The following is a 26,386-nucleotide window of genomic DNA, read 5'->3' on the forward strand; positions in this document are numbered from 1 at the left end:
CAGTGATGATCAGATGGAAGCAATCAAGCCCACACTAAATTTTCCCTGAACTGATTAAGATAAACTGCTTTTCATCCATGGTTACCCAAACCAATCAATTAAAGCAATCAATTAAAGAACTGCCAGCTGAGTCTGAAGGTTGAGTCAAGTGATCAGTTTAGCTGCAGATGATAAAGCCATAACAAAGCTGGACTAATAAAGGGTTTGCAGATTTCATTTCAGGTATTTATTTCAGTACTATATTGTACATATACACAGACACACACACATATATACAGCATATAAATTATGGATCTACCATCTGTACCTCTAGTTCTGTATTGTAAGGAAGCAATACTAGAAACTATAACTTAATTTTTTAATTGTCTTTTGACAAAACCACTTATATTTGAGATGGGCATTATTAAAACATCCCTTCATTATTTAAACCTGCCTTCAGAATCAATTGAAATCAATTTATCTTTTTCTGTTTAAATTCAATTCCCTCTGATCTGCACTAGTTTATTCATGTCTTTTTAAATAGAAGTGGGCAGCACCTCAATGCACACAAAACAGTTTGTTTTCTGTAAACAATCTGAAAAACGTACTGGACATGATGGGTGATACTATATGTACAAAGAATCATTTGTAGTGAACATTTGTATGGAAGGATTTCTAGCCCTATCATTTCAAAAATGTTATTACAAAAAATTCAAAGGTTAAAATACACTGAAAAACAGTAGAACACAACTATTTCTTCAGGTCATGCATAACACGTACTAGTAAATGTCTGAACTACAGAATACATTTTTCCACATGTATTACTCTTTTATGAAAGGTCCTTTACATTTTTACTGCCTAGTTTTACTTTCTGGCTGGCTTATAAAGCGTACGCTAAATGCTTTGAGCATTTGGTTTAAGTTAGCTAACTTTTGTTGCGATGCGATGGTTATAACTCCTATGGGCTTTCCAGGTAGGTGGTACACTAATAGAAGAGAGAAAAACTCCCCCTCTCTACTGTCCTACATTTTAAAGCCTTCTACAAAGGGACTCCCTGCCCATCAGATATCCAAAGTAGCAAGAGGGGAAAAAAAAATTAAAGACAGAAGCCTCCACACTCTGGTGTTTTAGTGTTGTGACCCCTCTTCATTAGAAGGTCATCCATTTACATGCCAACACTGTCGGGGTTAGGATCTGAGCTTACCCTAGTCATGAAGTCTGTTTCCGTATTGTGATCATACACAGCAGGCCTGGGGGTAGAGGAGGGCCTTGTCTGGTTGTGAAATTAAAACACTTTCAGAAAATGACACGTTATGTCTTCCACACATGAAATGCGCACTGTACAGCTCGCTGAGAATGCTTACATGCCGAACCTTCATATAGGTATACATCTGTTCGCGTTTATTATTTATCTACAGCGCAGCTACTTTAAACTGAATTCAGAACCTGAAGCCGACCGTAAAACCGTTTTAAAGGAGAACATGTTGAAACAATTGCTACTAAGCTTGCTTTCTTTTAGTACCCATTACTGACAATGCATCCTCTCGCCTATGCAGGTTTGCCACTATCAATACGTAATGCGCTAAGGGACATGGAGGGTCTTCACTTTTCAAGATTACAAATCAAGTTAGATTTCGCTTTATCCGCTCGAGGTAAAACTTGATGAGTGTCATCTTAATGCTATTAACTCCTGTCTTTGTCCCATGAACTCTTGCCATGCACAAGTCACCCGAGATGTACCGAACACTTGAGAAGTATGTGCTCCACAGGCACTTTGCAAATTAATTCATCTGCCGTAAATTTTAATTGGTGCAAATGGGAGTATGTCCTGACAGCTCAGGTGGTTAAAGTTTCAAAGGCTAAATGCCAAACACATACATGGACATTTTGCTTCTGTGTATTCAAAAGGAGAACAAATCAACTGATAGCTATTCGTATATTTCAACAAATGGAAACAACAACTCCTGGAGAGTTTTATAAACATAACGGAAGAAAAACAACATATGGAACACGGTATAATGAAATGCAGGTTATAATAGAGGAGATTATTGAGTGACTTCTAGAATCTCAGAAATCATCTCAATTAATTATAAAAACAATATAAAATACACCATTATGGAATACAGTGTTTATAGATTAAGATTAAGGTCATTAAGATAATTTATAATTAGGTCATGTTATGTTTTTGTAATTTCGGCAAAATCTATGACAATTAAAGAATGTTACTAAAAACATACATTTAATTTCCTGTACTTGCTAAAATATCACCTTTTATTATAAGATTTATTTTACAAAATCTGCTTTAAGTAATAGTACTTGTAAAACCTCATGCTATAGTTTTGCTCTATCATAAACCCCATGTCCTCATCCTGAGTACTGTCATTATAATTATTGACTGCTGCTAAGGATATTTGCTAAGGATATTGTGCAAGGATATTTAACAGAACAGAATATATTTTTCAAAACATATACACTCACATAAAGTTAGTCATTACAATAGTAAAATTCTACCATTATGTTATAGTCTTTTAAAAGAGTTAAATGAAAAAAAAGAAAAAAGAAAAAACTAACCTCAATGCTAAAGGTTCTGGTTGAGGTCAATTATGGGGATATTAACAGATTTACTTAATAGAATGCCATTAATATCAGTTGGGCTCTGGCTGTGCTGGTTTGTGTGTATGTGTGTGTGTGTGTGTGTGCGTGTGTGCTTGTGTTTGCATGTGTGTGAGTGTGTGTCCGTGTGTGTGCGTGCGTGTATGTAGCCTGATGACATGTTCAATAAAGCAGGAGACAAATATGAAAATTAGCAGTGGGCATCTAGATGAAATACAGAGTAATTACAGTGTGCAATCTGTGCAAAGGGTCAGATGTTAAAGGGGTCTTCCAGACAGTACAAAGGCACATGTTTTCAAAGCTTCCTCAGATGATTTCCTTATCAGTCAAACGTTCACTTTTATTTACTTTAGCTTCTGCTCTGAAATATTAATGCTCTAATCTGAAGCCGAAGCAAACCAGCAAAATGTGTCTGCTTTAGCTCATTAGCTAACAGACACATAAAACAATTTCATATTTTCTTTGTGTTCAGGAAAGCTGGTGCAATTAACTAACAAAGAGGGCCATCAATTACTTAAAAACAAGACCTGCAAGAGTTATAGGCCTCTAGGGCAATACTCAACGTTTTGATATAATGGTAGTTTATCAAGCAACATATTACAAAGTGTATATGAAACTCCATCAGAACCAAATGGATGCTGTTCATTATATTCCATGATCACTGATTGAGGACTTATATATATATATATATATATATATATATATATATATATATAGTTGTTCTTAGTATTGTTTTTGTACTTGAACACTGTTCAAAAAATGATCAACTAATATGAGTAAAAAGAAAAAAATGTGAAGATGAATAGAGTAAGTCATCATAGACAAAAGGAAATCAAACACTGTCATTTCAAACACTAACATTTTACTTGCAAACAAGGTATGTTCAATGCATGTATTTCAACTGACTTGTAAAAGTAATTTTAGAACACAAAGAAGTTGATGGGTTCTTATATTCATTTAGTTAGCAGTGTAAATTTGCACACACAAATTAACAAAGTATAAATGTCTGTGGTTTGGAAAATGGCAAATATTAGTATACTAATTAAAAGTGCCCTAAATCAGACGAAGAAACCATTTACCAACTTAGGAACATCGGGCCTTTGATGTAATAAATCTCTATGACAAAATATTAACCAAGTTTGTGGAAAATAAAACATAAATAAACGCTTCAATCTGCAGCCGTCAACACAGATATTTCCAAGTATAACTCAAGTTCCTTTTGACTGCACACTTACTAGTGCAGAGTCCGAACAGTACCGCTTTATCCTTCGTGGACAGGAGGGCTAAGGGAATCACCCCAAGTCTACATAAGCAACTATACTATACCGACAAAAATTGTTTATAAAAAAAGAAATGTTTAATGCAGCATGTTTTTGATGAAAAAATTCATTGAACAAACTGTAACATTTATAATAACTAACTAAAAACCATGTTGTAAACTAGATTCAAGGTTGATCAATAGCAGCCTTGGGGTTTATTTACTGTACCTTGATCAAGGCCACAAGATTAGTATAGGTATAGTGTAAATATGACTTCTCTTTCCACCTAAACTAACTTTCTACAGCACAATTTCTTGTATCTCATCTCATTAATATGATTATCAAAACAGCCTTCAGGCAGCAAGAATGCAGAACAGCCCTTATAACACTCAATGGACACAGGATCCTATCACAACTTCAACAACACAATGGCAACCACATTTTCTTCTTGTAATGTTCTTTTGGTTTGTGGACCGAGGTTAAAAAAGAAAAAAAATCTATAATGCTAAACAGCATGCATAATTTGACACAATAACCAGCACAGTAATTTCTGCTCTACAGTAAACATGAAACCCAATTATAACAAATTTATTGATGTCCATGTTGCTGTTCTTCAAATATTAAAAGGCCAAACACATGCATTCTTTCATGAGAAGACTAACAAGTGGGTTTGATGCCTAGGAAAGGTGGTAAAATTTTAACCAGTTTACCAAAGAACAAGTCTCTTCACAGCTATGTTAAATGTTCACTCATTCATTCACAGGATAGTTTTTATTTCTTAAAACAAACAAACAAAAAACAACAGAATAAATCAATACAAAATGAAAAATCAAAATATCTTGGTGCAAACACACCCAAGGGCATATCTGTATTTTCCTTTATAAAACCAGGCACACCACTACTTAAAAACACAATTGCACGAAGTGGCAAACTTAATATTATAAATAATCATTATTTTGTTTTGTATTTGTTTTTGCATTGAAAAGAAGATCCACTTATCCTTTTCTCAGAGGAAATATCCCTTTTGTGGTTCATAATGTGAAACTGAATCACACTGATAACACTGCCCAGTAAAATTCAGGATGCAACAACTGCACATCTGGCTCGTCTATTTATTCTGATCCCATAATTAATGTAACATGCAAACACAGCAGTGTGCAAACATTTGTTAAAAAACAAATAAAAAATACATCTCTATATCTCATATTACTCTTCTGTGATTCATATTAATCTATTTATTTATCAAAATATAATACAGGGAACAATCATCCATTCTGAAATTAAATAAAAGGGTTCTAATTAATCTCAAAGCAGATTTACGATCTTGATATGTCTGAGTTAAGTGTTTAAAAGATGTTTCTTAAACTGTAATTTACCCATTATTGAACATTTCTCTTTACATCAGATGAACAACAGCAGACAAATGTATTTACTTAATTTAAAGTGTCTCCTGTTATAATTTATTGATATATTTATTTAATTTCCCTTCAGCTTCAGAGCCAAAGTTGTGTTTTCCTATGCTACAGCCAGCACAAGATTTTCATCGTTACAGTCACTAGAACTGAACACTGTTATAAACACTCTTTCTATATTCAGCAAAATCCCTTGAATCACACTTCAGATTTGCAGAGCCACGGTGGCAATACTGGCGCTTTGATAGAGATTACGGCTAATGTTGTAGAAAATGTTACTGATCTGATGCAGAAATAACAAATGACCAGAAGAGATTTTCAGGTTTAATGTAAGGGATTTGTGAAACATTTTTAAACATAAAAATAAATAATAAAAAATCTATGTACAGTGAAATCCATATAAGAAGGATTTAGATTTCACATATATATTTTCAAAAGGTCACATAAATTTTACAACTCAAAAGGCCATATAAGACATTAGTGAATACGTAATTTGTTCTTAACTCTAAGGATAATGAGACTATTTCATATCAGAAAAATTATGGCTATATCTTGTGCTAGAAGCTAAATAAAAAGCATTAATTGTCAGAATAAAACAAACTGTATATGTGTGTATATATAGATAGATCAATAGATACACAGACAGATACATATACATATATAATGTATTCATGATTCCTATGCTAATATTAATGTTTTAATCAATTTTCTGTAATGCGATCTTATAATTAAGGATTTAGGGCTCAAAAATGATACTGTTATGAGGAGGATAATTGATGCTACTAATTATATTATCACCAAAATACCACTATAATGTATAATACATGTTTTAGTCATAAACACATTAGAATATATAATGTATTTCTTGTCCATTAGTATTTCAAATGTGTTAGTTAGTGATAGTCTAATGGTTTGTTTATTAAATTATGACAATTCAAATTATTCACCAAAAAAAAAAAAAAAAAAAAAAAATCCAGAATCACCTTGTTGTAATTCTTGGACAAAATAACCATAGATTTCCCCTCTCACAGATGTCTAAATTATGGGAGGCAGGAGGTTTACTTGCCCAAAGCCAGTTATTGAATTCTTAGTCAATAATAGCCATGTAGAAGACATTAAATTATCTATTCCAATTTACTGGGCTGTAGTTTGAATACTTTACCAGAGGAGGTGCAGTAAACAGGGAAGTTCAGTAGATGGCACTAGATTGTGAGACTTCTTCAGATGAAAATCCCTTAGAAATGTATTGGGAGGAAAAGTCTTGTTATGTGGTAATATTCTTGTACTATATGACTTGCTACTACAAAAATGCGCATTCTGGCGATCTAACACAAAGTACTAGCCACTGTTACTTTAGACACTATATATATATATATATATATATATACATATTTTGATTTTAAACATCTTTTGAAATTATCTGACATCAGCAAAAGATTAGGCTCACAAAACATTTAGCAATGTTTGTTTAATTTTGAACAATCTAAATTAAAGATAATAAATCAATTTGTGTATATATATGTGTGTGTGTGATTTTTAAATTATTCACACATTTGAATTTACTTGATCACTTTGCTTAAGTTATGTGCAGTATAAAGACAAGGTGACATCTACAAAATAAAATTAAAAAAAAAGCTTATACATGCAACAATTCTCTAAACACAACTAGAGGTAAAAGATAAGCGAACAGGGTGGCAATGCTACAATATTTTGTAAAGAAATACAAAATATAACATGCAATACCAAGAGGCATTTCCAGAGGGCAAGTCAGATGTGTGCTTGTGGTCTTCTGGGGAAACTCCTTTTCACTAATGATTTCTAATATCCTCTCATCTCAGTCCACAGCTGCAGCTTTACATTGCTAAATGTACGTGAAGTTGAGTAACTATTTATAAAATGAGGAAGAATGATTGATAAATTGAAGTATGTTATAGCTTCAAGCATTTTTCATAAATGATCCGGTACAGAGAGATTGCTAATTATTGTTCTGATAATACTATTTCACAATATAATTGTTTACGGCCAAGTACAACGTCACTTGTACTATGAGCAGAACTATACCAAATACGTACTGACATAACACTGATCTGTAGATCACTGCAAGATACATACTGGAATTACAAACTGCTGTAACAAAAAGATCACAGGTAAGGGTAAAACTAATTTTCAAACATCAATATTAATTCATATATATACATATATATATATATATATATATATATATATATATATATATATATATATATATTTATATATATTAGAAGAATGTAACAAAGGAGTAATTTACACAAATATTGACCTTTACATGTAGTTTTCACTCCTAGTTGCTTTATTATTTCTTACATCTCGCTCTGCAGAAGTGCAGTAATTGGACAATATCCACTTCATGTGCACCTTGATGTGAGTTCTGTATGCTACAATAATTGCCCCTTGAATTTGTCATGATTATTACAGATCTTTAGCCCTATAGTATCCCCCTTTAACTGGGTTTCACATCTACAATTCAAATGAATGCTCTGACTAAAGCTATACAAGTGCAAAGATACCAATGCATCAATAAGCACCATCCCCACACACACTTAACTGTACGCAATACAGTTCATGTCTGAACAGCCTCCCTTCCAGCCCCCCCCCACCCATCCCATACTTCAGAACTCAAGTAGAGGTACAACTTGTAAGGATGCAAAAAACAATTGACAAAAGGTGGCCACAACTACAGAAGTAAAAGAGAAAAGCGAGGCAGCACTTCAGTTATGAAGCATTTCTTTCACAAAGCCTGCGAGGACCGCCTCGCAACAAGAGAGTAAACAGCTGCCGGGCTGGAGCGGCAGCCGGGAGCAGCACTGTGCGAGGGTGCAGCTTCCCATATTTAAAAAGGATATTAATTTGCAATTTAAACTCAGACAATGCAGGGTTATTGGAAAATCATTGTTGCTTTATTGTAGTTGCAAATCTATGCAAATAAACTATACAAATCATGAATTGTGAATTTGTAAGCAACTGCGAGAGCAGGAAATGTCTCTAATTAACGTCTACAAGCGAAAGCTTTATATTTTGCATAAAGGGATGACTGGATGCCCTGCTTAAACTGTTACATGCAACCATTTTTGATGACAGAATGACTCCAGTAGAAGAAAGACATTGGAAGATGTCTGAATATAGATGCAGGTGTGCTAAGTATTTGCCTCTCAAACCAGGTGGAAGCCGCCTCTGCAACCGTGAGTTAACTTAGAGCGATAGTATGCAGCACGTGGGAATACACAAAATTGACACATTTTGGACTTTAATAGAATGTATTACATTTTTTCCCCCTAGAACTATCCCATCCAGATTTGTTTAATACATTTAAATTACAAGAAGAGAAAAACATGAAAATAGACCAAAACCACAATGTTGTTCAAAAAAATGAAATCCAATGTCTTGTACAACAAATATTTTGAAATTACGATGTTACTCACCTGCCAAACTAGTGGCCTGCTAGAAAGGTCGGAGAAGTTTAATAATTAATAATTAACTGTATTAACTTAAACTGCCTTTGTGAGATTTCTAGCTTTCAGTTCTCAAAAGAAAATAGGAGAAAATTGTGCATCAAATACCCATACAACCCTGATTCAGACAAACTAATAATAACAAGGTACAATATAAATCTAAGGTGTATTCTTGTTCTGTATAACTACATTTCACAATAATTTGACATGGATGAACTGGTTTATTTAACTAATGATTCTGACATCTAACAAAATCGTATTTTTAATGATGTACCCTTTTGCAAACAGGCTTTTAGGTCAATGATACCCTGTATGAATAACTTCTGTAAATAATTCATAGCTACCAAAATAAAAATCAGGAGCAAATCTATTTAAAATATTGAAATTGTGAAAGATTTAATATACATGATAGCTTAAAAAAAAAAAAAAAACATCGATGTATTTTTTTCTAGGTTTCCTATAGGTGTGTCAGTTCTTTCAATGTCCTAATTATATGCTTTACAAAATGTTTTCTTTCTTAAATTAGCATAATTGTTATTATCTTCTATTAAATGAAAAGGCAATTCATCTGCAGCACAGAGTAAAATATTGCAAAAGTGCTCTTTCAGTTCAAGAAGAAAGTTCTGTACTTGGCACCAAGCAATGGGATGGTTGCCTTTTTCTTCATGTTTTTTTAAAATGTAACGAAAGGTTTGAAAAATAATATTCAAATTCTCTGTCAATTGGCAGAAAGTGTGCAGATACAGAACAGGAGAAAAAAAATACAACCTCATAGCAAATTGTTGGATCTGAATGTCTACATTAGGTGGAGTTTGCAGGCTCCACATGTAGAGTGATGGAAAATACAGATTATTTCAGTGAACGTACGGCAACAATGTAGCCTGGTGCTTTGTTTCCAGTTTTCAAAGGCGTTTGTTCTTTGATAAGGCCCCGGAAATTGTTAGCGACATGCTGGTGGGAACCTATGGAAAAGAATACACTTTCTATCAATTGTGTTGTTCTTATCCCCAGAGCGGTGGCGGTGGGTGTGGGAATAGAGCGCATTCTGTGTGCTGTTGCACTGAGATAGCATTCAGAGTCCAGGGCAGAGAACGGTTAGCATTCAGGCTAGGGAACCGGAGGCTATATGCAGTTGTATTGTACGTAAAGATGGACAATGTAACACTATATTTGGTTTAACAACAAAGAAATGCAGCAAGATTTGATAGTAAGGGTTTGGCAGGAAGGCTGGCAGTGTGTGTGTGTGTGTGTATGTGTGTGTGTCTGTGTGTGTAGGCATTCTGGAAATGGTTTGATTATACAGTATGCAGACTTAACAGCAAGACCACTACTCTAATGGCCAGCAATAGACGGGACTCTATATTGGTCAACAGTCGAGAGCTCTGCATAGGATCGCTTGGCACCTTTCACACACAATATTCAGTTGCAGATGGCTCTGTGGAATAAAAACTTAAGAAAAATAAAGAAATACTGCTCTTCCAAAGAAGATGGAAATCCCAGAGATCTATTAATCATTTGGAGGGAAGCTCCTAAATCTCTAACCTGTTCAGGGAATATCAATTTTAAACAGTTATATTCTTTACAGTCTTTATGGCATTAAGGCAACTTTGACAATTGCCAAATACATTATTATGAATGGGCTGGAGTACAGGCTATGTTTGATCTTGTATGCCTATGGTAAGCCAATAACACTAAAGCCCTCAAGGCATGTTGAGTGGGATTTTCTAACAGCAGACAATCCTGCAGTCCTGGGCTCAGCAACCTCCCCACTCTCTTCTAAATTATAGGAACTTTTTGTCCTATGCTGAAAAGCCAGATGTAAAATATTTAATCTGTATCAAAACAACAGTCTTAAAATTACAAATGATCTTTGTAACAAAACTGGCAGATTATATGATATGCAACACCTTGTTTTATCTGGCTGCTTCTCGTTTTTAATATCCAATAGAAATAACTTTTCAAAGCAAACTTGGCCTAATTCTTAAAAATAAAAACAACCTTTATCGCAGGCCAAAAGCCATGAAAAAGGTTCTCCTCCACGATTTGCCAGTAAAAGAAAACAAGAACTCCGTGAATGACGAAAACTCTGTGAATCGACCAACCATCATCCATCTCATACACTGGAGATGGAGAATACAAGGCTAAACAATACAGCTATGTGATGCCATTCCTAACACCAGTCTCAATAAGCATCTTGGTGAATTCTGAGAAAATAACTCCTTACTTTAACATCTTGATATAAAAGGTGTCTCCATATTGGACATTTAGAACATTAACCCTACAGAAAAAAAATAAAAATAATATATATATATATATATATATATATATACCTTCAATACATTTCACATCATCCTTGTTACAATATACAAAAAGTGAATAATTAACTACAGCTAGGATCTACACTGACCTAAAGGACTATTAGGAACACCTGTTCAATTTCTCATTAATGCAATTATCTAACCAACCAATCACATGGCAGTTGCTTCAATGCATTTAGGGGTGTGGTCCTGGTCAAGACAATCTCCTGAACTCCAAACTGAATGTCTGAATGGGAAAGAAAGGTGATTTAAGCAATTTTGAGCGTGGCATGGTTGTTGGTGCCAGACGGGCCGGTCTGAGTATTTCACAATCTGCTCAGTTACTGGGATTTTCACGCACAACCATTTCTAGGGTTTACAAAGAATGGTGTGAAAAGGGAAAAACATCCAGTATGCGGCAGTCCTGTGGGCGAAAATGCCTTGTTGATGCTAGAGGTCAGAGGAGAATGGGCCGACTGATTCAAGCTGATAGAAGAGCAACTTTGACTGAAATAACCACTCGTTACAACCGAGGTATGCAGCAAAGCATTTGTGAAGCCACAACACGTACAACCTTGAGGCGGATGGGCTACAACAGCAGAAGACCCCACCGGGTACCACTCATCTCCACTACAAATAGGAAAAAGAGGCTACAATTTGCACAAGCTCACCAAAATTGGACAGTTGAAGACTGGAAAAATGTTGCCTGGTCTGATGAGTCAGAATTTGGCGTAAACAAAATGAGAACATGGATCCATCATGCCTTGTTACCACTGTGCAGGCTGGTGGTGGTGGTGTAATGGTGTGGGGGATGTTTTCTTGGCACACTTTAGGCCCCTTAGTGCCAATTGGGCATCGTTTAAATGCCACGGCCTACCTGAGCATTGTTTCTGACCATGTCCATCCCTTTATGACCACCATGTACCCATCCTCTGATGGCTACTTCCAGCAGGATAATGCACCATGTCACAAAGGTCGAATCATTTCAAATTGGTTTCTTGAACATGACAATGAGTTCACTGTACTAAACTGGCCCCCACAGTCACCAGATCTCAACCCAATAGAGCATCTTTGGGATGTGGTGGAACGGGAGCTTCGTGCCCTGGATGTGCATCCCACAAATCTCCATCAACTGCAAGATGCTATCCTATCAATATGGGCCAACATTTCTAAAGAATGCTTTCAGCACCTTGTTGAATCAATGCCACGTAGAATTAAGGCAGTTCTGAAGGCGAAAGGGGGTCAAACACAGTATTAGTACGGTGTTCCTAATAATCCTTTAGGTGAGTGTACATACATTCAGTATAAATTGTTTCATTAAAGACATCATACTTGTTAAATGCACCACATTGTATGTTCAGTTAAGCAGCATTAATATTCACCTTCAACTACAATATTACCATTTGGCTTTCTCGCGTTTTGGGAAAGAAACTGACCCCTATAAAGTTTTTATTTAAAAAACAAATGTTGTGGAAATGTCAATGTAATTAACAATATTCAGATATTTAAATATATATATATATACACACAAATATACATATTTTTGTTTTTAAAATATATATTTAAGTGTTGTTATTGCATTATTTTTCATCACATTCATAAGCATTTTATAAAATAAATACTGATATAAAATTGTATACCATTGGTGTAAAGAAGTAGTTTTCCATATAAACTCACGCTATTTGACTTTTTCTGTTAATTAAGCAATTGCCATTTATGGATAATTGTGGGTATCTTATGACTTATTTATCCAACATTAATATGTTCTAAGTGCTTACAGTAGCGAGAGCTATTATTGCTTTTAAGTAGCAAAGAGTTTTCTGGTTTAAATGAAGGCAAATTCAACGGCAGTACTTAAACCACCAAAATGATGGTACTGCAAGGGGGGAAAAGAAAAACGAAAATAGTGCATATACCAGTGGGATAAGATAATTAAGGAGAATACAGGATTTATCATCGTGGAATTAATTAAATGGTCCAATTTTATTAGCTTCTGAAAACGTTTTTTCCACTGGAATCACTATTTAAATCTTGACTATTAAAGGGGTTAGATAATCTGAAGTCTGCATTTTTTTTTTTTTTGCATGGTGATCTTCCATGACTGCAATATCATCATTTGTTTCATGCAGTATTTTAAATAGAGAGTGATAGACAACAACCAACCATAGCATGCATGTCTAAAACTAATGCGGTTTCTGTTTTCTGTACAGGAGCAAATACTACAGATACATTTTTCCTCAGATGCTGGGTCTGCAATATACCACTAATAGAAGACAAATAAACTCAAAATTATAAATTGTATTGTAGATGGTTTTGTATAGTAAACACAAAATGTATCCTTTTGGCAATAATATTTTTGCACTTATGTTGTAAGTCGCCCTGGATAAGGGCATCTGCCAAGAAATAAAAATAATAAATAATAATAAGGGTATGATAACTCGACAACCCTATGTTAGGAGTGTGTGTATTAATGTGTTTAATATTAACAATAAAGTGCCTGCCTGCCTTTTTAATCTGTGTTCAGATACAGTGAAGGACACAAGCTATTAGTATGTAGTGCAGAAAATATGCTATGTTTATCATCATATGCTGCATTTGGAATGAAAGTTATTTCCTTTGGGAACAGCAAAAAGCTGAAATTATTAATTGCTGTAGAACACAAAATTATAAGCAAAATCCTTGTAATAAATTTTTCAATAATATCAGATTATTAATTTAACATTCTGCCCTATTTTCTGGTATAAAATCAAAGAACTACGTTTTAATGTCGAGCAGCTATGATTTTTTAAACACAGGGGGATTTAAATCAATAATATATATTTCATATTTTTAAGAACTACAGGTTTTCAAAGCAGTGGTAGTTAAGGACAATAGATGATATACAACTGGTCTGAAAATATAAATACATAAGTATTTGTTTGAATTGGAGACTTATTGTAAATAATCATACAGACATTTCAAGAATTCAGTAATTTTTTATATTCAGTCTCTCCTACAGTGATTCTATAGGTTTTAATTAGTAAAGATAAACAAATACAGTACTGGGGTAAAAGAGCACAATTTTAAAGCAGATTGTTTTACCTGTTCCTTGTATCAACAGGAAGTCTTATAATATGAGGGGTTTCAATCTTATTTTGTCATAGTATTTACTGTAATTATTTATTGTACTTGATTTGATTTCTTGATTTTATATATATATATATATATATATATATATATATATATATATATATATATATATATATATATATATATATAAATACATTGTTTTTCCAATAGCTCTTTTCAACTTGTGGGCCAACAGGCAAAGATCAAGTCCCTAAATGGCAAATCATATTTTTGGTTAGAAATTATGGCTTTGTAATCTGACAAATGACAGAAATCAAAATATTGCTTTCAGTACAGTATTAGGTTTAAGTCTTAGTATTTAGATATTGAACTTGAATAAAAAAAACTACTGCAAGGAGAGCTTATCTTGCTTTGAATAAGCAATTTCAAGATTAATATAAGAGAACAAACTATATATAATCATGCTGATGAGCATAAACAAACTATAATAAGAGTGAAGCTTGTTCTGCTGTGTTCTTGATTTAAAAATAATAAGCTTAAAATATCCCCACAGAAAGAACAAAACACTTTAGTGACACATCTTTGCAAGGGTAGTGTGCTATGGTAGCATCCTCAGTCACCGCTGCACCACGAAACAAACACATCGAACCGTCAGACAAACATCCTTCATCGAGAAAAGAAAGCAGGAAGTAGAATCGTTTCCCTGATGAGCCATTGGCATATTCAAAATAAAAAAAAATATCGAATGACTCTCTGTAGTTCATCGCCCCCTTTTCCTCTCACAAATCACTTGAATAATAAAAAAAAACAGACAAGCTTCCACTCAGTACTCATCTTGTAAGAGCTTTAATTTGCTCTTACCAATCTTTTTCAACACTCATCACAGAGCATTTATATTAGCACCTGGGATTGATGCGACTGACTGCTTAGTCTGCTCTGCAAAACAAACAGTTGTCCAAATTCACAATGCAATTATATGCTTCTTTTGGTAAAATGCTAGTTTAACTAGGCTAATAAGACAATGTTTTAAAGGAGAACAGGGACACACATGAGGTTAGTTATAAATATACCACACGGACGTTGAACAATACCAATATAGATTTAAATATATACAGTGTATACAGAAAGTATTGTTTTACTGAACTGCAATTCTAAATATTTTCAGAAATATATGTTAGCATGGAAATATGTGAAAAATCTGAAAAAGTGTGAATCATGCCAATAAACCTGTCACTAATCTTCCATTGGGAATTACATTTTGTATGATTGTATTTGGTTCCTTGTACACATTTTTAGTCACATTTGCCTGTCCTGTGGTATGTTCCTATGCGTTTTACCACAGTTCATCTTCCTTCCTTCCTAGAGCCTATCTTCTCCCACAGACCGTTCAACTGTGATCAAATCTACTGAGTGTGGAGGCCAGTCTTTCACCTGGCCTCGTTCTTGTGTGCGTGTTTAGATATGGTTTCCGAATCTCAAATCTTGGTGAAAAAGAAACACATTTAAATCCCTCGCCAGCTTTTTCAGATTTCCCTGTGCATTTCCCAATTCAATGATGCATTCTGTCATTACAAGTAAAGCAACACCTGAATGTGCTACACACTCCCCAAACATTAAAGTAGCCTCCTACTCAGTGCTCAAAGGGGGTCTGCAAAAAAACACCTCTTTAAATTCTTATTATGTCTGTCTCCACACCATCACTCTCCCATCTGAGACGCATTACATTTCGACTCATCTGACTAAATAATTTTGCTGTCAAAACCCTCAGGAGGTATTTTCTGGAAAGTTTATATTTTCTTCATGTAGACTGAATAGCTTCTTTCTAGCAACCCAGCCAATGAATTCCTTATCTTTATTCCATTGCTTCAGTCAGTGTTGAGACATAAACACCACATTCTTCAGCTAGGCCCTGTATACAGTCTGAATCACCCACCTTACTCTCCCTCCTAAATTTAGCGACAACAGGATGTGTTTGATGCTCTGTGGCAATTCATTTTCAACATTTACCTTTCTTCTTTCTTTCTTGTGTTTTTTGTTTGTTAGTTGTCTCTGGTAGGGTATTTTCTTTTTCTGATATTTTTCTCTTGCTGCATGATTTACATACAAAACAAACCACAAAGCATCCTACTGTTTTCATTACTCTGTTTCATTATGCTCCTGTGTGGACATTGTTCTGCATAGCCTTACACCTGGTAAAGTTAAATGAAATGTATTCTGGATTATACATTTACTTAATTAATTGTTTTGTAACTACGTGAATAATTTAATGAACTGTTCTCTTTAAGAATGCCAAACCTTTTAATATAACATTTGCATTAGTTCAAATGAGGCCCCATGCAGGTATACTAATTAAAGTTTGATGTTTCAATTATCTTATAAGCCAACAAATAATTTACTTTGCAAATCTGTAACAGACAATAGATTATAGCTAAGAACATATTCATGGGACTATTGCTTATTTACAGAAAAAAAATTGAGTTACAGTGAAGAAAGTTATTGGTACTGATAGTCTATCAAAATGATATAGTATATTAGTAAAGATGCATTTGCATTTCCTGTAAACAGGAAACTATCTTGTCCACTTTATTGTGCTGTTCTAAATAGACAACACTAAATTATGTAGACATCTGTATATAATACTTCTCATACTGTTTGTTCCAAAGCATAAATAGGTATTACAGTGTTTAAATTACTGTCCAGATTTTTTTTAAACTGCAAGACATACAAATAATTAGAAAAGCAAGAGCCAGCAACAATGCTTACACAGCACTTGATGTGTTTTTATTGTGTCTTTTAAGAAAATACCACAAGTCCTAGATCAGTCTCTCCTGCAAAAAGGGAGAAAGAATTTTTTTTGTTAACCATTTCAAAACAAATGCCTTAAAACCACATATTACACACGCAAGCTAAACATTATTTTTAAGTCCTTACATTTATTTTGCATTAAATGTACCCAAATGTTTTAATACATCACATATTTTTAGAATTATGTTGTGCATAGTGTATAAGGTTACCTAGAAACATTCCTGTGTTTCTACTTTAAAACTCCTCAACAAGAAGGAATGAAAATGGCGCCACAGTATAATTGTCCATTGAAATAGTTTTCAAATTGCACACTTTCTGATCCAACTCCAAGCAAAGTTTAAGGTAAAAAAAAAAAAGTTTTCCCAACAAGATAGTACTATTACAGAATAGATTTGGGTCATTCTGAAGGGCTCAATTTGTGCTACCTGATCAGCATTGGATGTCTGCTTATAAAAGTACATCAGTTTTAGCAGTACATCATGGTATGAATCTCATTTTGCTTTTGCAGTCAGACATGATTTTCTGTGTCTACAACTCTCACATATAAATTACATATAATATAACTGATTTATACATACTGGAAGCTCATAATGGCTTGTATGACAATATATTAAAACAAACAGGATTTCCGGAACATCCACAATTGCATTTGAATCGTTTTACTGTGCTGTGCAGTGTTGCCCCTTTACACTGAAGCTAAGAGGTCTCCCTATGTTCAGCACACTCCCATAATCACCAATTACCAGATCAAGACAGAAATGTAAAACTTATTAAGGAATTTTATAACAACTGCTGCCAAAGATATTCCATGCATGAAAAGAAAATCTCTTCATCTTGTTTAGCTGGTATTTACTTATCTCTAATTAGTCTGATGATAAGGAACTTTCCCCAGTATTGCTTAGAAGTCATGATTTGATTTAGCTTTTAGACAATCCAAATATGCAGTTATTTGCACAAATTCTACCTGGAGGTAATTATGATGTATATGCAGGTAGAAGGCATGCTGAATACCGAATTTTATCTGAGGGTGTCACAGCGTCTCATTTCCTGTCATGTATTTTATTAGCATTAATGATTTTGGCGTTAAACCGCGGCATGAGCTCCAATTTTGTTTTGTGAGACTGGATGTAATTTCTGACATGTTAGTTAAAGAGCTTTCACACAACTCATTTTGCCACCTACTGCGACACTGCCACCTACAGCGACACCACAGTGCACTGGTCAAATTAGTATTTTTATTATTTATATATATATACATTTTTTTGTTCTTGTGCATGCACATTCCGCCTAATTAATATGGTAGATCACAGAGAGATGTGGCATTATGGGCCAGCTATATGAAGGATTTTACATCAAAGATACTACTGCTCTGTGATTTATGTTTTTTTTTTTTTTTTTTAAAAGGTCAGTTTAAGGATTTACAAAATGCACTGCCATTTAGTTGTACATTTCCATTTTAAGTCCATTTACAATTTTACCAAAAACCCATTGAGAAATGCTGCTTTTAAGTTCTACTCTAACACAGAAACAGAAGCAGAAAGCACATTTGCTAAACCCTGCTTTGAAACCGTAATATTACACCACATACACTGACTGGAGTTGATACATCTGCAATTTCTATACAGGATACAAGTTAAAGAATGATTTTCCCAGGAAATGTCAGATGTGGTTCCCTTAAGTTTAAAGATGTAAATCAATATAGAATATAATCTGGACTACTGCCTTATTTATGTAAAGCATATGTAATACTGTACTAAAACTAATGTTCACAATGGTATTTGGTAGAAAAGAAAATGTCACAGGGCGGCTGTGACGGGGCTGTGAAGAGCGCTGTGTGGAGCGATACCGTCACCAGTGTGGCTGCCATGCTCCAGAGCCAACGGGCCGTGCCAAACAGAGTCCTCTCCATAAAGCTCATCGTGCAGCTGGGCCAAAGGCTATAAATGCTGTTGAGTTCCTCTACCTCCTAGTGAGACAGAGGGAACAAAATATATCATTCATCCTGGCGTTTGCTACAGGTGCTGGATGTCATGTTTTAAGTTCAAAGTTGCACCGGTGCAACACTATTGGGCTTGGACCTCCCGGTCAGCAGAGACACATGAAGTGTGCATTAATTGTGTGATGCATAATTGCTCTATAGAACCAGGAAACCGAGCTTCAGCAAGGTGTAGTGCAGAATATATGAATGATTTTAAAGTTGTTTTGTAGCGAGGTAAAGGAAATCCTCCTGTGGTTCTGCTACCATAGAACAGAGATGTGTTACAAAGAAATGTTTACTGCTTTTTGCCCTAGGATCTAGAAATATTTGGCACCGCTGCAAAAAACACTAAAAAGTTGGCTGGGGTTCAAGCATTCTGTACAGTAGGTTACTATTACTGACCAGGGTAATATACGGCAAATTACTGCAATTTTCTCAAGTGCTGAACTGTTCAGCAACACGTCCAAATTAAAAAAAAAAAAAGTTTAGTTTTAGTTGGGTTAGTTAACTTATTTGTCCAAATATTAAGGAAAACATTATTTATTTTTTAATGAAAAAAATAAACTTGAGATATTTATTGTTGTAAAACTGCAGTAAAAATAGCGAAGTGCATTGCTGCTAACACTGCCATATTCTGACAAATGATATGCCCACTTGAGCCTTAATTATATTGACTAAATATTTTCCAAAAATATGGTGGCTTGACAAATGAGAAATATTTCATATTTGTATGAATATATTATTTCACAGGGCCATTTTCTTTCTCCATCATAAGTGACCTTATAATCAAGAGGTGGAAAAGAATGTTGGATCAAGGAAGATGTTATCAGGGATTAAAGACACATTTTACTCAAAATAATATATCCAGCATAAAAAACACTATATGACCCTGTTAAATATACTTTTATTAACACTGGCATTTTTAGTTAATCTAAAAGTAAATAAATAAAAACACCAAAAACATTGAACAAAACACCATAAAAAAATATCCCTAAAGGAGATCAAATCAATAAATGGGTAGTTACAGTAATTAAAATAACAGTAATTCTTGACATTAACTATCGTCTATGGCCCACATGAGCCCAGTGTACATAAGACAAAGGGCTGCCACACTATCTTACATTTACAAACACATTATTCATACAGTATTACAATACTGTACATTCAGGCTTTAATTTTGGCTGAAGTCTTTGTCCATACAAATGTTGTTATTTTGTGTGCTTTATTAAATAACGAAGTCAGCGTGTGTAAATGTGTTTCTATTGTGCGTTTCATGTTCATTACTGCACTATCCAGCACAACTGAAAGGAACAGTGCTTGTTGAAATGGCTGATTGATGTTATATATTTAAATCCACTCCAAGTCTCACTTTCACAGAGAAAAAAGTGTAGGCCTAATTCATACATCTACAGTAATTAGTTTGATAAGATCATGGAAGACACGTATTAAAAAATACACCTTGGAAAGTACTTCCCTACATTTTACACTAATATTTTTCTGGATACCAAATATTGTTCCACTCTAAATAATAATAATAATTTAATTAGTAACATTGCTCTCTGCAGAGCAAATAAAGAAGAAGAAAAACTGACTGCCCTCTCTTTGTTTTACACAAATTGGCCATGCACTCTCCACAAACTCTAGTGTCCTGCCAAGTTTACCACATATTTACTGTTTACTGCTAGCTGTTGCACATGTGGTTTTAACATACACTCTCTTCTTCTAGTTAAATCATCTGTGGTCCCTTGGCTTTCCTCCGACATATGCAGCATTGGTACCACCACTGTAGCTTAAATTTTTTAAGCTAGGAGAGGCATTTATATGAAATAATAATGACCATGTTGTACATTTATATTTCTCTGTTTCTAACTGTTGTTTTCTTCTTTTCCAAACACCCCCACCCCCCACCCTCCCCATGTGTGCTCATTCCTCCCAGTCCCAGGTTTCTGACAGAGGTACCCAGCATTGACATCCTCACGAGTGAAACCGAAATGCTCAAAAAGCATCTTTCGCAAATCAACTCCCCAGCAGTGCTGTGTCATAATGACCTCCTGTGCAAAAACATCATCTACAATGAAGACAACGGTTGGTTTAGGGGTCCCCTAGAAAATAACATAGAAATGGTTATTTTTATTTTTGTAACAGATTTGTTTATCAACGGAGGGTGGTAATGGGGGGGCTTCTGAATAATTGATTTGAGAGGTAGCCAGAGTGTATCATTAATGTACAATGTTATGGGACACAGAATACAACTAGATCCATTATAAAGATATTTTGTTGAATAGAATAGCAATTGTCCCTCTAACCCTAGAGGCAATGGTTGAGCTATATAAGTACAGTTTAGAAAGAAAGACTGTTATGCTGGGAAATACTGAAACAGACCTTTCATTTAATATTTCCACAGTTCACCAAATGATAGCCAATAAGTATTATTATCAGTGATTTTAAGTAATAGTAAAGAATAAAAATCCGTTCTCTATCAACACCTTCACAAAATCCATTTCACACATCAGGCACTGTGATCTGCAAAATAATTACTGTATTATCGTACTGTAATCATATTTATATTTTAAAAAGTTATAGATGGACCTCTTTCATCATAAAAAAAAATAATAAGAAGAAAAAGTTTCAAAAACATTAAATTTAAAATACTGCCAGGGATACTTTTTTGATATGCTGTGTAATCATTCTTGATTGTAAAGGTCACGTATTTTCTCTGCTTATCAAAGGAAAAGGTATAACATGAACTAGCTTGAGTAGATGTGCTTATAAATAAATGAGAAAAAATATATGGAAAACTTTTACATCCTATTTATATATAATAATTTAAATAGAGATTGGTATATCAAAAAAAACATGTATGGCATATAAGCATATTTTAAAATAAATTAACTGGATACTTAAGAAAAATGTTTATATATGGTAATTCCTGTGTGTGTTTTAAAGTCACACTTTACAGGATGTATTAAGGTAGATCTTCCACATCAGCATGAAGGGAAAGAATAACAGCATCACCCTATTAACATTTGAATCCACAATTATGTTAACAATAATAATAACACAAAACTGTACCTCTATGCAACGGGGCACAATAACCAACATTATGATATGAAGGTTTTTTATGTTTTTTTAAATGTCTGTGCTAATATACTTGCTTGTACGACACATATGATGGACGAGAAGATATTTCCTACCAATGATAAAATGACTGCAGCCTAATAGTTATTATTACAACTGTGAAGTAGCACCTAAACAAGAGATTGCATCATCTTGAATACAGCCTGTCAGTATCGACATTGCCTGAGGGGATAAAGCTTTTAGTGGCATAATGTATGAACATATAAAACAATGATAAACCAGTGAACAGACAAGAGAAGAACTAGAACAGGAGACTCGAACATCCTTAGATAAGACAACCTCAGTCACTCTAGTTTTATGATAATTGTGTATACCATTATTTGTAACTGACACTCCTACATATATATATTTGTATATACAGTATATAAGCATAATTGGTGGCATGAATGGTATGTTTCTACAATAAAAGTAAATTGGAACTGTCTGTATTTGACACATCAATGTGGAAAATAATTAATTTGATCATTGATTAGATACAACATGGTAACAAATGTTAAATTGGATGTATTTTTAGTACCAATCCCCCCCTCTCTCTCTCTCTCTCTCTCTCTCTCTCTCTCTCTCTCTCTCTCTCTCTCTCTCTCACACACACAAGCAAAAAGTTATGAAATACTTCTGAGAATCATTATTTTTAAAAAGCATTCATTATAACAGTATATAGGAGTTATTATTATTATTTGTATTTGTTTCAAATGCTTGGATTACTACGATGCTCATCTGAATATTTCTTTCAATTGTCTTTCTTAGGCTTGGTAAAATTCATTGATTATGAATATGCAGGTTACAACTACCAGGCTTATGACATTGGCAATCACTTCAACGAGTTTGCAGGTTGGTGTCTTTCTTAAATTATCACATCAAAGGAAGCCAAAATTAATGTTTTTTTATTGGTAGAAGGCTTTACTTTTATGGCAATATGTTTTTATTTTTCATGAATATCTGCTACTAAGAAAGTCCCTTGTCAGTGTGGGCATACTCATCAACAGCAGAACACATGACTGGGACCTGAAAAGAGTCGGCGATGACAGGGACAATATTGTGTGGCCTGATTGTGGCCTGAACACTTCATATGAGCAATAACCATAAATCGCACAGACTTCGCTATCATACAACCAGAACACGGAGACCACAGACCAACTAAACTGTGTTGTCCGGTGTCTCCACCTCTAACCTAGTCACTTTAGAAAATTCCCTTTGATCATGTTTCCCATTTCCCACGTTTCCTTCTGCTCAAACACACTCTATACTGCTGTTTTTCTTGATAGCACTGACTCTCTGGACATAAGAAAAAGGATATGCTCCGTTTAGGAATGACCCAAAACGCTGTCTGCATGTTCAATCTACTTACAGGCATAAGTCACCATTTATTCCAAATAGTATAGCCTTTTTTTCCCCTCTTGGAGTGAGTGTGAGTTCAGTCCCTATGCCTGCTGCTCTCTCTCAAAGATGGACTTTCAACACTGGAGAAAATGAATAGATTTGCAACACTTCCATACATGTCAACTCCCCTCAAGCTGCCACCAAAACATTTCAGTGTCCTCCCCTGTTTTTAGCTCTAAACGATCAGCAGGCACAGGGCTCTCCAGCTTATGGTCTTTAGTACTCTGTAATTAAAAACCATCACTCCAATGTTACATAAAGAAAATAGTAGCTACCAGGAGGAGTAAATACTGTCAAGCCTTCAATCTGAAAATCATATCCCACAACTGGAAGGCCAAAACACAAATAGGACGTCAAAACTAAGTAACTGCAACTTCACATTAGAAATCCTCAATATGAATGCTGTTAATAATTATTGTTTTTATTGGAACAGGGTAAACAGCATCAGTTATTCAAATCCAAACCAGCAAGTTCCCTGAATTTGTTTGATGCAAGGTTTAAATGAAACCAGATGGCATGGTACCTTATCAGACAACAAAAGTGTGTGTATTTGAATATGCCCCATTCAAGAATGTCTGCTCTTGAATGCGGTCTGTGTTTCAGAAGCATCTGGATTTTGTGATAGTAATCTACAGGTATTAAAAAATGGGTTGAACACTATAACCTTTTATAGATCATTTAAGCCCAAAACAAACTTGCTAATCAGAATGCAAAATACAAGACACAAGCACATGTCAACAATTCAATCAAACTCATGTCTAAATATAATCCTTTCATAAAATGTGTCAACAGGATTTGCTGACTAATTGACAATTTAAGGCTGTGACTCAAACAAAAAACATGGGTGTCTTATTTGGTATTTTAATTATTAATATTGCGATTGAAGAGGGTCCAATTTAAACATTGACATGACGAATATTAAGACCGTCATCAACAATCACATTTCATAGGTTGTACAGAAGGAAATGTCTGTATATAGAAAGAAACACTTCTTCATAAACATGTTTATATCTACATGTTTAACTGAAGAGAGATTTGTACATTTCTTTAAAGGTTTTTTATGGCTGGTTGGGGGGGTGAGTTTAAATCATTGACACTTGCACCCTCAGAAATGAAGACTGGGATGTTTCTACAACCCCTGCATTTTTGGTGTTAATCTCAATGTCATATTTATAGAGCAGAACTGTTTCCAGAGCATTAAGTCTTAACCCAGCGCTCCTGCATCTCGACTCTACTGATGTGATGACAGGTTGAAAGGCCTTGTGCCCGGGACATATGGCAAATGTCTTCATCTGACTATGGCACTCATTTCCCTGTGGTGAACGATCCATTTTCTTCCAAACACTTTTCTAATTAGTTCAGGTTAGGCTATTGAATCTAGGGCACATCATAAGACATGTTAAGGAGCCATTTGATAGCAAAAAAAGGGAAAAAAGAAGACCATTGATAGGCATATGGAGCTGATCACAAAAAGGGAACAACTTTGTGATCTTCATATGCCCTGTAAGAAAATAGACCTGGAATGTTCCATAAAGCATGCAATATGTCTTAGCAAACTGCTAAATGTCTGTTATTCATATCCCATGTTTGTTTTCAATAATAATTATATTTTAATTTGCCTGTTAACCAGACACACAGAATTCTGTGCATGATTACCAATACTTTTTAAATACACAGTGGCTTATTTAAATTCTCATCATTTCAATATAAAATTATTCTCTGATGCGGAGGTGGTGTTTGTTCGAAGCAATTTAAAAAACAGTGGAAATGCATTCCTTTCATTCCTTTTTCTCCCCCCTTAAAGCTAGAAGTTGTTGTTCTCACCTATTTTAACACATTGGTTTTGTTTTAATTAACATATGTCAGGTGCTTTTAAAAATAATCATGGCAATTATCAGACAAATTCAAATAAATGTGATATTTATCACCTGCACGGAAATTAAAATACTAACAGGTAGTCAGTTTCAATCTAGGGAAGATAATGCCAGAACAATGCATTGGTTTGATTTTATGTTTAAAGTATCCCATTAATCTCTGTGCATTCTTTTAATAGGTGTGTGTGATGTGGATTACAGCCTCTACCCCGGCCAAGAGCTACAAAACGAATGGCTTGCAACCTACTTAGAGTCCTACAAGAAGTGCAATGGCATGGATCCTACAGTTACTGACCTGGAAGTACAGAGGCTGTATGTTCAAGTCTGCAAATTTTCTTTGGTGAGTTTAAAGAGACTTTCCTACATCCCCCAACCTTAACTTACATGTCACATAATAAATACACTTGCAAGAGATAGCAGCATGAATGCACACAATTTTAAACAATCTTGATTTTGCACTAGGTCTATTTTTGTGTGTTTTTCATATTAAATAAATATAGTCTAATAAATCGAGATTGCTTGATCGGCAAAACACAAGTGGTTTGCATTTATGGAGTGCATACGACTAGGCTGCTCAAAGTTTTTGCAAATGTGATCTTGTAAATATCCTGACTTCAGCAGGACATATCTGCAAAACTAATAAAGATAAAATATGTGGCTCCTTTAAAGTTGTCCTTAAACGCTTGTCAGTAAGAACAATAACTTATTTATCCAGAAAATAACCTTGAAAAGCCAGGTCCAGAGAGAACAGAACATAATCCGTCTCTCTATTCCTGTGTCTCTGTCTGTCTCATTATATATATTAGGTTAAATAGCATAGTGGTGTTGACTCCCATTAACATCCCTTGGTCTATAAGCCAGAAGTACAAATCTGCATCCTGCTTTAGACTACATAATGACGGCATTACACAATAAGAACTGGACAGCAGTCTTTTTCTGCCATACACTTGTCATCTTTTATAGGGGATGTAATGATGATATACCAAAATAAAATACTGCCAGCAACAAATATCACTTGTCACCAACAGAGACATAAAAGTCACACTCCTGAGATTACCTATCTGTTGAAGAGTTCACAATGTTAAAAGAAACCT

The 26,386-nt window shown here is 34.5% G+C and overlaps 1 protein-coding gene across 1 annotated transcript in view; it reads left to right on the top strand.

Annotated features, from left to right (window-relative positions):
• The window catches only part of LOC136747752 (ethanolamine kinase 1), a 70,793-nt gene that overhangs the window by 18,349 nt on the left and 26,058 nt on the right, over positions 1-26,386 (top strand). Inside the window, exons 4-6 of the mRNA XM_066700900.1 lie at positions 20,837-20,985; positions 22,786-22,869; positions 25,472-25,632. Of these exons, the coding sequence (XP_066556997.1) occupies positions 20,837-20,985; positions 22,786-22,869; positions 25,472-25,632 (394 nt within the window). The remainder of the gene's footprint in view (positions 1-20,836; positions 20,986-22,785; positions 22,870-25,471; positions 25,633-26,386) is intronic.

The sequence above is a fragment of the Amia ocellicauda genome, chromosome 4 (assembly GCF_036373705.1).
Source record: "Amia ocellicauda isolate fAmiCal2 chromosome 4, fAmiCal2.hap1, whole genome shotgun sequence".
Lineage (NCBI taxonomy): Eukaryota > Metazoa > Chordata > Actinopteri > Amiiformes > Amiidae > Amia > Amia ocellicauda.